Source organism: Morone saxatilis, unplaced genomic scaffold, assembly GCF_004916995.1.
Source record: "Morone saxatilis isolate NCDOM2014 unplaced genomic scaffold, NCSU_SB_2.0 Contig9, whole genome shotgun sequence".
Lineage (NCBI taxonomy): Eukaryota > Metazoa > Chordata > Actinopteri > Moronidae > Morone > Morone saxatilis.
The window spans coordinates 15,762,999-15,781,258 of NW_023340268.1; the positions used below are offsets into that span (position 1 = coordinate 15,762,999).

At 41.6% G+C, this 18,260-nt stretch overlaps 1 protein-coding gene across 3 annotated transcripts in view; it reads left to right on the forward strand.

The window, feature by feature from the left end:
- The first annotated feature begins 5,105 nt into the window (after positions 1–5,105).
- col16a1 (collagen, type XVI, alpha 1) overlaps positions 5,106–18,260 on the forward strand; it is a 68,730-nt gene continuing 55,575 nt past the window's right edge. For all 3 annotated transcript variants that reach the window (XM_035681516.1, XM_035681518.1, XM_035681517.1), the window contains exons 1-2: positions 5,106–5,439; positions 10,947–11,065. In XM_035681516.1, the coding sequence (XP_035537409.1) occupies positions 10,990–11,065 (76 nt within the window). In that variant the 5' untranslated portion in view covers positions 5,106–5,439; positions 10,947–10,989. The remainder of the gene's footprint in view (positions 5,440–10,946; positions 11,066–18,260) is intronic.

The following is an 18,260-nucleotide window of genomic DNA, read 5'->3' on the forward strand; positions in this document are numbered from 1 at the left end:
AACTACCTATCTATAAGCATTCGTGGCCATCTCTTTCCTCATTGATTGACTGATTTATATCGGCACTCATGCTTGAAATAGAATCCACTCCACTGTCTGCAGAGAAGATGCAGGGACTCACTGAGTGCACTATCCTCTCCCAGACTGTGTGTGTGTGTGTGTGTGTGTCAGATTTTCACCATGCATGTGTAAAGGGTCACTGACTGTAACTGAATGCAAAAAAAAAGAAGACAAAGTATATGCTTCTTTATTTCTCGTTCACCCTCCTTCCTCACACAGCCTAACCCACCTAAACTTAACCAACACCCACAAACCCTTCCCGTCTAGTCCCTTCTTTCCGTGCTCCCCCATCCCTCATCCTCTTAGGGGAGCACGGGAGCATGCAGTGGAAAAAACTGAGCCAATAAAGACACTGCCAGAATCCATCCACTCTCTGCGCCTCACATAGTTACTGAGGGAGAGAAAGAGTGGTGGGGTTGTTGGAGAGGGGAATAAGGGGGAGGGGAAGAGACAGAAAAGTCCACCTCTAACTACAGCTATGGATGAAGGAGCTGCTGGAGGATAGGACGCAGGAGGCGTGGGCTTGGGAGAAGATGAATGGGGGAGGATGGAATAGAAGGGCAGAATTGAATGAAGATGGAGAGACTTGGAAAGTGGAAAGATAGCTTTGGTAAGGAACATGAGGACACACATATGGACCCCCTCCCTCCATTGATGCCTCTTCCTTACCCAGGGGTACCTGTGACGGAGAGTCTGGCTGGTCTTGGAGTACCCCCTAGAGGGCTTTGCAACAGGTGCAGTCCTTTTCAGCCTCGCAGCAAAAACTTGAGACTTTTATGTTTGTTAGCGACAGAAAGCTCAAGAGTCCTCATCCGTAATCAGACTGAATTGCCTTTCCGCTCATTTTTAATTAGAAGGACTTGAGAGAGCTTAAATTGCGAGGACCTACTTTAATTTTGAAAGTGAAGTCCTAAGAGCAAATATGGAACAGGTGCATTAAAAAAGAAGGGCAGAGCATAGTTAAGGTTGAACAGAAGGTGAGGCGAAACTTCGAGTGCTGACAGAATAAAGCCGGTTAGAGCAAGGCCTCACATCTCGTAAATCATGGAACGTTTTCAGACCACCATACGATGCCGGTTGACTAGCTCATTGATCCTCCTTTTCAAAGATGCTCCCCTGCTGAGGGCTGGAAGTCGGCCAATACCACCCACCCCACACAGTGTGTGTGATTGTAATGGTCCACACTATCACATACACACACCAAGCTTGTAAAGGTTGGACCAGTCTAACCAGGCCATATTCAGAAGGCCTGTGTTCCCTTTCAGTTTGTTAAACAACAGCACAGACTGATTCGAGATGAGGCCAGTTTCATCACAACTCATACCTCCCCCAAGGCTCTGAATTTCTATGATGATATCTCAGTCGTCGATTCTTCACGGCAATCTTTTATTTTGTTTTACTGTTTTGTGTTTCTCTTTTTTTATAATGAAGCATTTATGATCGTGTCTCTCAGGGTTGTCATCACAATTTAGTCCCACCAGGCGGGGATATGAATGGCTCATATGCATGTGAACTGGAGCATTTACATCAATTCTCATTGAAACTGTAGTCGCATGCCGCTGTGTGGCCTGATTTCCTTGTACGCATAGAAGAGCTGTGAAGAATTGGAAGAGAAGACAAATCTGTTACCCGTATGTAGTTCTCAGGAGGCCTCTGAAACAGAAGCCTTTCATGTATAATACAGAGACCTTCAAAATAATTGCATCTTTCTTGTCAGTCCTTTTTTTTTCTCCCTCTCACACACAAACCCAGCTTTGAAGGAAAGGTCTAGTAATTATTATATGCAATTTTCCTCTACATTGGCAAGCTTTGAACAGAGCACCATAAAGCAGAAAACTTTGGCAGACAGATTTATCTCTGCTTCATAATCAATGGCATTTATTGATGATGACAAAGTGGATCAGGCAAATAGCTACAAGTCGATTATGATGAAAGGGTGTTTGTGAAGTGCATCTGAGACAGTGTTTGTGTGTGTGTGTGTGTGTGTGTGTGTGTGAGGGGGACATCACACAGTAGGTGCTTCTGATAACTGTACCTTTGGCAGTCTTGGAGATGGATTCAAGGGGCTTTTTTTGGAGATGGATGGATTCTAAATGATTTTTAATTGTACCTTTAATTGACAGGAGAGGGAGGGGATGACATGCAGCAAAGGGCCACAGGTCGGACTCGAACACATCTCTGTTGCAGCAAGGACTCAGTCCTGGAACATAGGGTGCCAGCTCCACCAGGTGAGCTACCAGGGTGCCCCATGATTCTGTATGATTGAACTTTTAATATATTGAGGCAAAGAAACCCTGTAAAAAATGTGAATCTTATAATGATACCTAATTCTGACAGCCTTTTAGCATTGGTATACAGTATTTTACTTTGAAAAACCATGAGTTTAAATTGTGGTGGTTTGAATTCTCATCTCTGAGTTTTACAGTAGCTAACTTCAAGTTGTACAGTTTCAATAAAACTTGATACTAAGTCTTTGTTGTAGGGTTCACAAATTCAGACTAGATTCAACCAACACTGAGAGTCTACAGACATGCCATGCTAATGGCTCAGTAAGGTGGGTCATGGTTGGGGGCCTTGCTTGCTTACACTCATCATTGGTAGTGATTGATAAAAATTGTGGGGAGGTGGGGCATGATTGTTTTTGGCTTCGGAAGGGTGGCATGTCAGATGAAGTTTAGGAACAGTGGTGCTTTGAACTAAATGCTAAAATGTCCACATTGACAGTTTTGCAGGTATTTCATTATAAACCAGTAAGTATTGCACAAATTTAGGGCAATCTATCAAACAGTCCAATTTCACTCTAAACAACAAATATGACCTCATGGAGACGCTAGAGAAAAATTAATCACTAAATCAAAAAGATGGATCATTTGGGAACCGTGTCTGTACAAATTTCTACAGAAGTGAATACTATATTCAAGTGTCTTAAATTCAGTTCAAGTTATTTCCAACTTCTTGGCTGCCAAGGATAAGTGACTGACCTCTGTCTTACTTTGTGTCAGTCCTTAATATCCAAGAAAGACATGTTCAAATGAGCAAATTCACTTCCGAATTTGTTAACTGTCAAAATCAAAATTTTGACTTTGCACTTGACATGCTGTACTTGAAATGCAAAGAGGAAAATTTAAACCACATAAATTCAAATAGATTTTCTTTTAAAGCAAACTATTTAACTGCTATTATTTCAGTGTTAAATCAAGTTTTTAGTAGTGAGTGCATTTGAAAAAGAAGGTGTTCAGTTGCTCAGAAAATTCTAATTATTACAACCTTTCTTTGCTTCCATATTATTGTGCTACCAGCACATACACCGATCAGCCATAACATTATAGTCATGCAGCCCCATACGCAACAAACTGCGATACACTGTTTCCATCAGAACCGTGCAAGCGAAGGTTGGTCCGTGTGGTCCGATCCAACAGACGAGCTACTGTAGCTTTAACCATCACAATTTGGCCCTTGTAAAAGTTGCTCAAATCCTCACGCTTTTCCTGCTTCTAACACATCAACCTGAGGACAAAATGTTCACTTGCTGCCTAATATATCCCACAAACTGACAGGTGATATTGTAACCAGATAATCAGTATTATTCACTTTAGTAAATGGTAAATTCAGATTTCAGGATTCAGATTCCCAGAAATACTTTAATTAATCCCAGAGGCGGGAAATTTATTTTTTCGTTACACACTCCAGATTATACAAATGACATATTTAAAAACAACATATTAATATATATATATATATATATATATTAATATTACAACAAATTCCAAACACAAAAAATATAAATATATACATATGTAAAATATATTATTATATATATACAGATCAAATAATACCCAGTGATTTAATGATATTGTGCAAAAGAAGTGCCAAAAGATGAATGAATGGCAATAATTTAGAGGTCAAGAATTAATGTTATGACTGAGTGTATATAAAAGACCATGCACACACACACACAACACACACCACACAAACACACACCTTCCAGGACCCGAAAACAAGCTTTCCCTTCCAACCTACTGGTTTTAGTTCAAAAAAGGTCACATCCGGGGTTGAACATGCGAAGTTCAAGAGGCTGCAGTTATAGGCCAAAAAAAAAAAAGCCTGCCCAAAAGTCCATTTGAATGAAAGCATAAATTCTTGTTCTCCTTCTTGGCAACATGGGCTGGAATGCAACCCAAGTTGTTTATTGAGCCTCCTCCCTCTTGTTAATGGGGGCCTATTTAACACTTTCTGAGTAGAGGGGTTAAAAAGCTTAAATGAGAAGGGAAAGATAATGGCGTGGGTTAGAGAAAGTTGACCATTCTGAGCAAAGGAACAGAAAATATAATATCTTATAAAGAATTGGGAGACCGCTCCTCAGTACCATTCAAGCCACGGCGGTGGGGGGAGCACTTCCATAAATCAAATGCCAAAGTGAATATTTTTTCCCCTCCTGAACTATTTTACTTACTTGACAAATAAAGGTGGAATTAATGTGGCCTATTAAGACGAGTTGTTTCTGAATGGTCAGGGGCTGCACCGAGGTGGCCAAACTTGTATGGGAAAATTGAGTGCAATAAACCCCCAGGGTGATAAAACAATATGGAAGGCCCGTGGACCTGGCCGTCAATCAAAGGTAAGTTGATAAGTAAGTTCCATAATTTTAATGGAGTAAAATTCTTCTCAATAATGCACCAGCCTTTGCTGCCATTTATCCCTATTTTCTTTGGGCTTTAAATACTGTGCTTTTTTAACGCCCGGCCAGAATGGAAGCAAGTCTTCCTTACCCCTCCAAGGTAAGCCATGGAATCAAACCAGTGAGAATGAGGCAGGGGGGGGGGGGGGATAAGGTGGTGATGGTGATGGTAGGGGGGGGTAGAGGGCAAAGAGAGAGCATAGAGGGCCTGGGAGAGCCTGGTGGAGAGATTAGAGAGATGCCCCAGGCTCGTTTTCCAGCGCTGTGGACAAGGTGATGTCACTGCACGTTTCAGTGGGGGATCTCCCATAGAGAGAGAGAGAGAGAGAGAAGAAGGGGGAAACAGAGGACAGAGACAGAGAGAGAGATACGAACGCTGAGAAAAAGTAAGGGAGAAAGGGAGAGAGAAAGAGAGAGAGACCTGGGATTTAGACTGTGCAGCAGCGGGAGAGAGAGAGAGAGAGAAAGAGAGAGAGAGGGGAGGGGAAAAGTTGGACACAGACAATCTTGCAGTAACTTTTTTCTTCTTTCTTTTTTTCGTGGAAGAAGCTTCAAGAAAGAAAAAAAGAAAGTCAAGAGGGACAATACCACACTGGAGTCTACATTGAATTTGCATTCCCAGTCTGCTCCCCGGATACATAACGCGCATTCATTGACGGATTAATGTGGTCGCGAATTTGTGGATTTATCATTAGTTGAAGGTATGGCTTTTTATGGACTATTATGGACGTGTTCGCGATGCTTGAGAGCTAGAGAAGCGTTTGTTTTCGAGCGTCGAAACGTCGCAGTAAAGGCAGCGGATGCAAGAGTGCAGTGTGTAAAGTGACTGTAGTGAAACTTTATGGTGAAAGTTTTGCAGTAGGTTTATAATGCAATGGGCTAAGACTGCTGTGCATCACATGGGAATATCACAGTTCAGCAGATGATCAAATAAATACCACAAACTCACTCACCAGTGAGCATAAAAGATACTATAGGGTTATCATAGTGATATTTACAATTATATATATTTTTAAAAGAAATGAGTTTAGGAGATAAAATACTTTAAAATATAAGCATAATAAACTTACTTTATCCCAGTGGAGATCATTAAGAGTTATTATGCTGAGTAGCTCTGCCACATAGTAGTATTGTTGTATTTCTTTACTGGGTTTTACAACAAACTTTTAAACCACAAGTAGCCAAGCTGCTGGCAAAAGTGATGCTGATTTTCCCTCCGTATCCAGGCCAGGCCTTAATACAACACATTATGGGCTGAGTTGTTACTGTAAATCTTTGTGGCTAGCGTCCAACGCCTGTGGCATGGAAAAGCCTCTGTGTTTGGATCTGCTACATGCATATCATTCAGGCTTAGTAATGTCTGAGCACAGCACCGCACCGATTTTAAGCTCCAAAATTCGAAATTCTCTCCCCTACCTGGAGGAGAAAGAATTGTGTGCTGGGGAGGAAGCTTGGGTCCCACAGTCACATCTGTTTTCCTCATGACTCAGCCATCCCATGTTTGCTGGCTTTCGCATCCTGTCTGTGAACCCCGCAAAAAAAGCCCAGGGGTTCTTCCAGAGTTTTCTGTGACCCTACCTCCCCCGCCCCCCCTGCAAAATGAGGAACAGCTCAGTGATGCATGTGTTTAATTCATCACAGAGCTTCCTCTTGAGAGTAACTACGATTTATTTCTCTGATTAGAGGTGGCATTCTTGGGTCATTTCAACAAAAACACAAGGACCCTGGACATTAAAAAACTTGGAAACCCTTGGATATTTCCCCCTGTAGTAACCGTTTCTACTCCCTGGGGAATGTAGCTCTGTAAGCGTTACAAATTGATATCCTTGAATTTCACTATGTGATAAGTGTTAACCTGTTGCAGGCGGCAACTCTAGCCTGTGCTGCGGGCCTGCAGCAAAGTGTATCATCACTCTTTGCTTATTCCGGTCAGCAGTGATGTGAACAAAGAGCGATCAGAAACATAAAGCAAAGCTGGAGAAAGGCAGCAGGTCATCTGCCTGCTGAAGGATGACTCAACCCTGCGTAGCATGGGCCCAAAGCCAACCAGCTCATGTCGTCAGAGCAGGCATCACTTTACATCATTATAGTTTGTAGGTGGACCAAAAGCGTCCATGGCAGTGCAGCTTTGCGGCAGCCCTGAGCAGAGGGAGGGTTTATATGTTTTCTGTGCTGGCCTGTCCCTCATTCACAAATATTCAAGTAAAGGCCCTGGACGCTGCCCAGAATGTAAGACTAGTAAAAACTTGCCTCAGTCTCTAATGAGTGTCATACAGATTTGGATTCTGCCTTCTCAGTTTGCAAGTTTCTGTTGCTCCCGGTCAGTGGATATCTAGAGTGTCTATCAAAGCCTCAGGGCATCTTTAGTTACTTTTATTCACTCCTTGTTCCCCGCCGTAACAGGCCTGCAATGCGCTTTCAGGTTTGGTCTGAAGCACATTCCAGCAGCTAAAAGTATACGTGTACATGTTGTCGTGTTCATGATAACATATCCGAATTACAGTAGTAAGTAAGGAGTATCTTCTGACTGTCAAAAAGCATTCTGCAGAAATGCTCACATACCTCCTATCTGGCAAAAAGAACTCCAGGAGTGTCTGAAAAGTTGGCAGCATATTGACTGCTAGCAGCATGGCTGTTTGGATGGCAATGTTGGTCTGTCAGTCAGTCGGTACAACACTTTAGTCCAGACTGAAATATCTCAACAACTGTCTGATGGATTGCCATGGGATTTTGTACAGAGACTGACCTACGATAACCTTCTTCTAAAGCGCCAACAGCAGGTCAAAGGTGGAATTTTGGAGCCTGAAATTCGCCGATCCAATTTGAGAACCTTGATTTTTTTTTAACTGGACCTAGTTTTTTAGAATCCAAATTGAATTCAAGTAACTTGAATACAGTTTTCTGACAGACAATCTGTCAGGCTCCAGGAGGATGGGTTTCTGCTCCCTTTATTTTTTCTCTAGCATTACTATGAGGTTCACAATTTTGGTTTTGAGTTACCTCAACAGGTATTGGATGGATTGCCATGAAATTTGGAACAGACATTTTGCTTCCCTCAGGATAATTTGTATTTGAAAATTTTGGTGAACTTTTCATCCAGTGTCAAAATTTCTACTACTCATGACATGTCCATGCAGTGCACAAAACAAGCGTACTCTTTACTTATCTAGCACATTCACAGTTGGCACGCTTGTAGTGTGGATGGTAGACACAAGTGATGATGAAATTTACTTCACGCAGACCCTCACTCGTTTCAAGATTACTTATTCTTTGTGTGGTCTCAGAGCTGTAAACTGTCCAACAATCATTTCAATTCTATCACAATAGGAAGCAATCCTACTCACAACAATTGACTTTATGATTGTCTTCTTAGATGTTTGCCTCTGCTACTCCCATAGTGCATTGTGTAAAAATGGCTTGTGTCACTGTATGTCAGCATTGCAAAAACATCTGTTCATCTGACAGACTTCACTGTCACGTTCTGTATTTCTGACCACATCTTTGTATCTCTGACCGTTTTACCTTCTGTAGCACCGGTGCTGTCATGTCACTGTATATGAATGTGTCCGTCTGTCAATGCATGTATGCATGCCTCTACCTACATATTGTGCATGCTTACTGTATTAGGATTGCATTCTAGTCAAATTTTAATGCTCTTACCTCCACATCCTCTGCCGAGAAGACTTTCTCTGGAGGATTCAGTAAGGGTCACAACCTCACAGACAGATCAGGGGATTGTTTTCACAGCCCAGCACCACTACTACTCTACTCTTAGTCTACTCTTGACTGTGTGTGTTTGTATGCGTGAGATAGATTGGAAGCAGATACGCTGCGAGTGAGCTGTCCATCAATCTTCTTGCTGCAGTGTACTGCCGGGAGAGACAGCTGGAAAGGCAGTGAACCCTGAAATATCACATGACACATTTATGCCGGGTTCTCCCGCTTAAACAGATGCAGAGTAGTCTAAACAGTGGGCTACTGGTTCACTGTTATTTAATCATCCATGTCTGGGTTGCTAATAAGCAATTGTCTTGTCGGGCCATAGAGAGGACATGTTTCATTTAACTCTGTCAGAGTGTATTCCTCTAAATATGCTTGTGTTGGGGCTGTTGTTTAATCTATAAGCGGTGGCAATGATGATGAAATGTGTGACAACAAAAATTGCTATGCACTGAGAACAAAATTACCTCCATTGTTATATAGGACAGTCTCACTTTTGTTCGTGTATTCAAGCCATAAAAAGTACTGGAACTGATGGCTGTACTGAAAATAGAAAATAGGCAATAGGTCTGGAACCGAACCGAAATGACTGCTTAGCAGCTCTGCATCTTCAAGGGAGACACATTGTCATAAAAAACATCGGTGTTGGTCAGCACTTCTATCCAGCTCTGGTCTTCAGGCTTGTAGTGCTGGAAGATGTTCAAATATGTCATTGTTTTCCTTCCTGTATTGGCTTCGTACTCAGTGACCCGATCACTCGCAGGCCTGCTTACTGGGCTCACGGCCAGCCCAGCGGCCAAGCCCAGTGGCCTAGCCCCGTACTGCCTTTATCTGCTTTAGCCAGCTGGGTGTCCGTGAAGCTGCAGATGGAGTGCAAAGAGAGAAGGAGAAAGAGAGGCATCCATGGCAACACATATTAGGAAGCCTATTAAATTGTTTTGGATTATGGCCAGACAATAATAGCAATGAGCTGTAACTTTTCCTTGAGCCTGTGTTCTCTGGACTGTGATGCATTATGTATTATGTACTATGTGAACTTTCTTATTATTGTGATCATGTGGCATGAAGCCTATAATAATGGATGCAGCTCCAGAGTGCTCAAACTCAGCCGTCTAAGGCTTTGATTAACCTTCCACCCATCCAACTGCAGGGGAAAACTTTTTTATTTCTTTTTAACTATTCTTCTTGCAGCTACTTTTACATAAAACGTGTTCAACAGTTGTTCACATAATAAAGCATGATTATATGGTATCTTGCAAAGATCTTGCTGTTTTGGTAAAAATGGTAAGCTGGTCTTTTAAAATGTAAAAAAACAAGGGAAGCAACCACACCTCGCGTCAGCAGCCCCCAAAATTGAATGCATAATTCACAATGTGGGGCATGTCAAGCTGTCCTTGTTATTTCAGAACATAATTTGAAACATTGTCCTCCACCACATTGTCTGTTAGCAGCCCGCTGCCAGGTCAGGCTAGATGGTATTCACACCATGTCCTCGGCCGGGCTGGAGCGCCACATTGTGCGCCCCCGGGGGAGTGTGGGGGTCATTTCTCCTGGCAGACGGGACAGGTGTGTGTATAGAGACACAGTCTGCTCGTCTGCCTACCTTGAGGGCCCTGCTGTACCTGTAAACACTGCAGAGTTATGGGGTCCTCATACATGCTGAGGGCAAGTCCAGGTCAGCTGAGATGTGTTTATGCGAGTCAGAGTGGGCGGCACTGGGGTGTGTTTATGCGTGTGCATTCTTGTGTGTGTTTATGAATATGGAGTTGTAAGAGAGAGGGACTGAGGAGACTGAGTATAATGATTATTTTGACGTGGCACACATTTTAATCTGTGCAAGATTGTGTGTGTGTGTGCTTGTTGTGGGGCCACGTGGAAGCATCTGGTGCAACACAACCATGGCTCCAGTGGAATAGTCTCCAGATGTGTTTGTGTGTTTTGGACCCACTGTCTGTTTAACTCTGGACCAAAGAGCCTGCATGAAAATTATCTGCATCCTGCATTTTGCTTTGTTGTCTTGCATTTATGTATTAGGTATTTGTTTGCATCCATATGTGTACTTTTTTTTTACTTTAAGAATCATTTCCTAGATACGGTTCTGTGTGTTTGCGTGTGTTCATGCACTTAAGTGTCCTTTCTCAGTAATATTTACGTGTGTGTGTTTGTGTGCTGTGTTTGTGTAACAGCTGCCAAGTCAAAGGCCAACCAGATGGACAGGATAATGACTATGATCAGACTTTATAGAGTTACACTCCTTAATGAGGGACATTCTGGTTAATTCATATGCCACTAACAAAGCCTGCATCATACCACAAAATTAACACATCAACTCTGACTGACTCATAAATATACATCAACATCTATTTAGGAGTCAAGCATAATGTGCAGCTGTCGGCAGAGTGAGCCGACTGGGTGGCATGCTGACAGAATCTGGGAAGGATTTGACTTTTTTGACTTTCTCTTTTTTTCTGTTTGTTTATCCGTCAAGAGGTGGCTGAGGTGAGGTGAGGTGATTTCGGAGGAGTGAAACCATGTGGCTTCTCTGCTCCTCTCTGACTCTGTTGGCTCTCAGCTTTGGATCATGTGACACGCTGACATCAGAGCAAGGTGAGTTTCCTCATCCCTGCTGGGGTTTTCAGAAATGTAAATTGCAGTAGTTGAAATGCATGGTAATAAAATGTGATATTCAAAACAAACTAAATCATAAAATAAACAATAAAAAAAAGAAATAGAATATAACATTCATAAGTGTTGTGTTTTTGTTACATTAGAATGAGCTGATTGTATATACAAAAGGAGCGAGTCCACCATGTAGAACCGCCATTTTTCTGCAGTAGCCCAGAACCAAACTCTGGCTCTAGATAGGGCCTCTTGCATTTTTCGCCACCGTTTTGTGGCCACCGTAGTTTTTCCTACGCGCTTGGAAGGGGAGCGATATTCAGTTGGTTAATCTGCAACTTCACCGCTAGATGGCAGCAAATCCTACGCACTGATCTTTCAAATATAAGGCTACAGCCAGCTGTCAGCCAGCGTAGCCTAGCATGAAAACTGGAAACAGGGTAAAACAGGTAGCCTGGCTCTGTAATAAAATCTGCCCACAAGCACCTCTAAAGCTTACTATGTCTTTGTGCCTAAAAATAATCTGGCACAAAAACCCACATAAAAACAAAAACTTGTTATCACTTTGTTTTTTGTATGGATTAAACAAATGGGATATAACATGTTACCTAGGGAGCTTTAGAGATGCTGGTAGTCAGATTTTGTTACCATCAAGCACAACCCAGGGTCACTGTTTATCTCCATTCCAGGCTTCATGCTAACGTAAACTAATTAGCTGCTGGCTGTAGATTAATATTTACAAACCGCAGTACTATCAATCTTTGCGTTTAACATGCGCATATTCCCCAAAAATATTGAACTACAGCTCAGTAAGAATTAAAATAAGATAAAAAACCAGATTAAGGTGAACACTTACTTTAAACTGGATGTAAGAAATGAAATCACTGCAGTACATTTATAGCGACGTGGCGTTTGATTAAACTGTATTTATCCAACATTACTGCTGCCTTCAACTGAAGCTATGAATAAAAAATGTTAAATAGTAAAGGCCACAACTGACAAATTGCTCTCAACCAATTGCTTCTCAGAAAAGTCCTATATTTCTTCATTTAAATGCTAAAAAAGAGTCACGAAACCATTCTAACATTTATAACTGAGACTTTTTTTTTCAAATGGGTTTCAACTGGAGTTGTATGCTAGACTAACTCGTGACGATTTGAAACCCATCTGAGTTTGGAACTGTGTCCGTCTATGTGTGTGTGTGTGTGTGTGTGTGTGCCCTGAATGTGCGATGGGGCCCAAGGCTACAATGAAGACTGTAATTACAGCTTATGTGCGTTTGAGGCTGGTGGCTGTTGGTGGCAGTATGGTTAGGCTGTGGCAAGGACGCGTGTGTGTTTACCATGTGCGGTTGTGTTTCTCTTCATGAGCCATCAGTCATTCTAAGTTTCTGAGTTTCTTAAGATTTTGAGTGTCTTCATGTGCTTATATAAGATATAGGAATTGTTAAAATGCTAGTTTATCTATTTGTCGGTGGGTTACAGACTGTGCATGTGTACCTATTTGTATCCAGGTATATGTATTTGTGTGACAGAAACAGAAAACCAAGAAATCCAGAGGCAGAGAGGTGAAGAGAATTTTTGTTGTAGTCTTGTTTTATTTATTTATTTCCTTCTGAACTGTCACCCTCATCACACTGTCAGTGTCTCAGTCTCAGGGGCCGACTCTGTGACATCACTCGGGGGGCCGAGGAATCCTCTATAGCTCGTGGAGTTCTGAAGGGAGCTTTGTGGAGGCGGGGGTCCCTCCTGGGAGACCCTAGTCAGAGCTTTTCAGATGCAACTGAGTCAGCTTGCAGCTCCCCTGAGTCATTCCCCCCAGTGGTTGGAAGAAAGTGCTTTCCCAAGTGCAGCTATAACACTTTGTCACAGCAAGCACCACACATACGCACAGACACACACACACACTCTCATTCTCACGCTATGACTATTTCTCTGACTCATCCAAATCTCTACTTGCTGGTAATTTGCTGACATTACAGCAGGAAGGCAGGTTTAAGTAAAACTAGTGTTGAGGAGTCGAGCTGGATGATTGCACTGCAGTTCTGCAGTGTATCAGCCAGAGAGACTAGTCCCCATAGTTAAATTAAATTGCTGAAATTCCCTGTCTTTGGTAAAGTGTTGCTGATATGGGTTTTTTTGTGCGCCACAGATCCTATGCAGTCTGAAGTAATGGATTTATGTATTGATTTGTTTTGACTGCAGTTTCCTTCTGTCTGTGTTTGAGCTAAGTTGTATGTTTTCTGGTGCCAATGAATTGTAGTGGTAATAAGCTTATTTGCACAGAAACAGAAGTTAGAGGAGACAAGCAGCTTGCAGCAATAAGAGATATAAATTACTGTACAGTGCCTGCATAGGGGAATAAAAGTTATTTTCTTTTTTGTGGTTAGGATGATAAATGATAACTGATTATATACAGTAGTCCCTTACTTATAATCCTTATAAGTAAGTAATAAGTAAAGTATTTCTCCATATACAGTTAACTTCCTATGTAAGTAAAATGAAAAGCGATATTAAAATACCATTAAGGGGCTTTTTTTTTAACTTTCCTTAATACAATGCAGTGCCTGTGGAAACAGGATTTTAGGATGGGACATCATGGCCTACTAAAATTAATATGGCAATCATGTTAGCAAACACCTAATCACACACAATATTTTCAATATTCAATCTCATTTTAGTTCAGTTTTGGTCTCTACCAGTTCCTGTGAAAACTCTGTTTCTTAAGCCGCTCCACTTTCTTCCCCAACTAGTCACTAACTTTGTCTGTCTGCCATTTGGTGCTGGGCACAGTGTACAGTGAAAGGTCTTTTTAGCTGAAAGCAGCTGCTTACTGCTGCTGGAAACAAGGTAATGAGAGCAGTGAAACTGAACCAAAACAGTGAAGGTGCATGTCAGAAAAACCAAAACAATGCTGGCAGGAACTGCAGAGTCAGGATATAATTTAAGGTTTGCTGTCACCATGAGTGACCCCCTACTCACGTTACATGAAGAGTAGTCATTTGATCCTTTGTTAATATAACAAATATTGAGATGTGCCGTTTTAATCTTATATTTCATAGTGTCTCGAAAGTGATTTCATTAACCATGGGATAATATTTGTATTTTAGAGAATTTGACGCAGACACTTAGCCAGAAGTTAAGAAGCAATAATTGCTCCATCTCCACTGCTAATGGGCAGTGTTTAGGGCAGATGGGTATCCTTCAGTGTGTGACTAGGCCAGTTTGTATAACAGTCTTTGTCTGAACATTACTGTCAAGAAATGAACTTGAGTAAAATACTTAAACTTGTGACTGCTTCAGGGTTGCTGCTTCATGAATCGACATGTCCTGTGCTGTCTACTTGCTACAGACAGAAAAATTGCACTGGCAAATTCTTCAGGACATCGTACAAAAAAAATAATGAGCTAGCCATTGACTCAGTAAAGTAATATTGAGTCACTTCTCAATACTGCACAGTGCATAAAAATGACAAGTGAGTTGACGTATAGGCAACCAGTTTCCTTTCTCTGTATGTACATCTGTAGTTTGCACGAACTCACAGGATGCCAAACATTGTGTCATACAACATGCTCTCGTTTGAGCCGTTACAGACTTCTGCATGTCCTGTCTAAGTTTATTGTTGTGAGAAGCTTGTAAATTTGTGTGTGTCACAAGTCCAGTCTATGTGTGTGAGAACTTGTGAGAGTGTACTGAATCTGGGCCAGAGGCCTACAAGGGGAAAATGAGTGAGCTCATCCCTCTGAAGTGCAGTGTTTTAAGTCTTTCCACTCCTCTGTGCTGCAATTTTATCTCTGGAAAACAACCAGGAATGCTCTCGTCTGCCTCATTTGGCAGAGAGGGCAAGTGAGACACACACTCTTCCTCTGTCTCAATCCCTCTTTCTTTTTTATCTCTAGTTCGTCATTTTCTCCTTCATGTGAGCCACACATTGGCTGCATTTAATTATTGTGTTGAATCATCAACTACATTACCCAGCATACCCTTTCCTCCCCACACGTTGCATGTGTGTTAATAGCTCCGGGAGTTGCAGGACTCTCTGAGTCTGACTTTCTGCTGATCAGTGGCCCAGTCCAATTATCTTGGAATGCCACATTGTACATTCAATAACTACCATACCCTCTCTTATTACAACCCACACACCACACACTCTGACACTGTGAGCACACTTCTGACCTGTTCTCCCTAATGAAAGCACTCTGCCAAGTGTTTGCTGCTACGAAAACAGAATTAAAACTCAGAGGCAGTTGGTTTCAGTAGACCCTGGCCACAACAAGGCGCTGGTAGATAAGTCCATTGATTCCTAAGCCCTCTGAAGGTTGTTAAATACCAGTCACAAAGTAAGAAAGGTCACACATTACTTATTTCAGCTGGGATATTGCAGTGGGTCAGCTAGAGTTGAGTTGACACTGTTCATCTACATTGCTCTTTGTCATGATGAAAGCCCGAGTGGTAAATCTTTGTCTATATGGCCTAAGGGCAAGTTATATTTGAGTTTCCTAACTTTCTGTATATGGATGCATTTGCAATTATCAGATCATCCAGGTTTGTCCTTATCTGACACCTTTTACTTGTACACCATCCAAGTTAAGTGTAAGTCTGTACACATCAAAAAGTAGTGCTTCACTTCTCTAAAGACCTAAAATGTCCTGAATTTTTATCTTTGGCAAGGTAGAGACCTAGGGGAACACTCACAGCAGTGTGCTGCATGACTGCCAGTGTAGTATCATTACCTGCTTTGGCAAGACTCAAACGCAACCCATCAAAGAGGAAGTGAACCCAGCCAAGACCATCCAATCTCTTTAAGGCTACATGCAGCTACTAGCAGGATCCTGGAGTGGCACTCATACTATGTGCTAATTAGCTTGTCAACAAGCAAATGTTTTCCTTTGATCACAGCTTGAGAGGAAATGGGGTTCAACTTCCGCAGTGTACCCTCTGCCAAACTGCCAAAGTGCCTGAGTACGCAACAGTCCACTAAAATATCATCCATCCTCTGAGTTATGTGGAAAACAGGTTGTTTCTGCCATGGCTGTGAGCAAAAGTCTGACGCTTTCACAAGTAAACACAGCATTTAACTTGATTCACAGCTCTAAAGGTGGTAATAAGTGTTAAAGTTGTTTACCAGTGTGATCTGCCGATGTGCAAAAGTATGTAACCTGTTCTTTGGCTCTCAGTCAGAGTGGTGGAGAAAGAGTCTAAACTTGCTGGCAAACTTCATGCAATATGTTAAATATATAGTTTAGCATTTCAGGCTCCTTTAAATTGTCATACATCGGCTAACCTGTGGCTTATGTAGCCTCATCTGATTTTCTCTTCATTTGTCATGCTTAGTCAGCTTTACGCCTCGTTCACACACAGAAGTTGAGCTTTTAATTTACATGCTCAGTTTGAATTTGGGAGTTTTTGATGTTGCCTCTATACTGACCACAAAGTAGTTAATTTCCTGAGTTTCCACACATTTTTGAAAAAGTGTGTTCCTTTCGCCTGTTAAAGCTGCACTAAGCAATATTTTTGTATCTACAATCGATTAAGTGACAATGTTTAATGTGAACGGAGTCAGTCATAGTGACTAGACCACAAAGAATTATGACTTGTCTCAGCTCTACAGGATGTTTTAGCATCTTTCAGCTCATTTTTTTGGATTTATGACGCTCAGCTGTTGACAGTGAATAGGTTTTCCAGCTGCTTCACAAGGTTAACATATGGCTATCTGCCCAGCACCCAATGACTGATGAACAAAGTAAGTGACTAGCTTGGTGCATTGAAAAAAAAGAAAGCTTTAGCTCTACTTCATCAACCCCAGCTGTATTTTGAACTTGCATGCCAAAGCTTCAAGTTTCCAAGTTATTGTCTTTATATTGTGTGACCATAATGCTATAGCGTGTTATGTTAATGGATTCAGTCTATGGTGCAGCTAAGTTGCTGAAGGATGTCATGCTAAAATACAGCTCAGACTGATTAAAGTTGAGGCAAGTTATGCAACGTAGAGCTTGAGCTTGACGAGCAGAGCCTGCCATGTCCTAAAATGGCCAAAGACAACACAGTCAGTTTATCCAACACCGAATATAAATATATCTTTGTCTTTATTTAAGAGTACAAGTCGTACAGTCAGCCAATCTTAACATCACCTCAGAAAAGAAAAAATATAGCCTCAAGAGTACTAGTCTGGGTGTTAAGGTTAAAGTTGCTTTCGTCAAGCGACACCTCTCTCACCTCCCCATTACCTTCTCTTCACTTTCCCCTCTCTGCTCTCAAGTGTTCGTTCTTCCTCCTCTCTCCACCTTCTCCTCTCTTCTGTTGCCTAACTTTTCATTCTGCTGCCCTCCAGCCAGGATTACTCCTGACAAAGCCTTCATCTTGACTCTGTCTGATGGAAATGGGGCAGTGATGAACAACAACAAAAAAAACAAAAAAGAAAAAGAAAGAGTAAACAGTGAGGAAAGGTAGATCTTACCATCTCTTGACTTAAAAAAAAACCTGCAAGGGGAGATGTGAAGATGAGCTCTTGGTGTATGTGTGTGAATATGTATGTCTTTAAAAGGCAGCGGTGTCTTTGTGAGACTGCAGAGAGTGTGCTTTGTGCTGAGTTAGCAGATAAGGTTTCAGGATGGACCAGTCAGGTTATAAATACAGTATGTGCTGTGTGTGTGTGTGTGTAGAAGATATGAGAGAGAAGAGAGAGAGGAGAGAGAGGTGAAAAGTGTTAATTAGGGAAAAGAATGGAGAGATGAGAATCTAACTATGATTATGTGTGATATATTCCTGTACTCTCCACTGTATAGATGATTATCATTAATGTTGACTCGGCTTCAATTCATGCCAAAAAAATTTCTTTTGACTTTTTCCATTTTCAAAGTTTCTCTTGGCTTTCCAACGGTTTTGACTCCTCTTTTCCTTGTTTGTACACGCAGTAAGCTAAATAAGAGAATGACACCACTGTGCAGGCAAGGCTGAAAGCCTGTGTTTGGAAACGTCTTTGTGTTTTAAACCCAAGATGAGCAGAAGCTTGCAAGGGGTCAGTGGATGAAACCTTGATAATAGGTTGATGAAGCGCTAAATGTGATTTCATTCTTTCCTTGACCGGCTTTCCGTGAAATTAAAATTTTCTAGCTCTTCAATTAAAAGTCAGCTTGGATGGTTATTTATTTTAGTAATTATTATTTCCTTGTTTTGATGTGGAC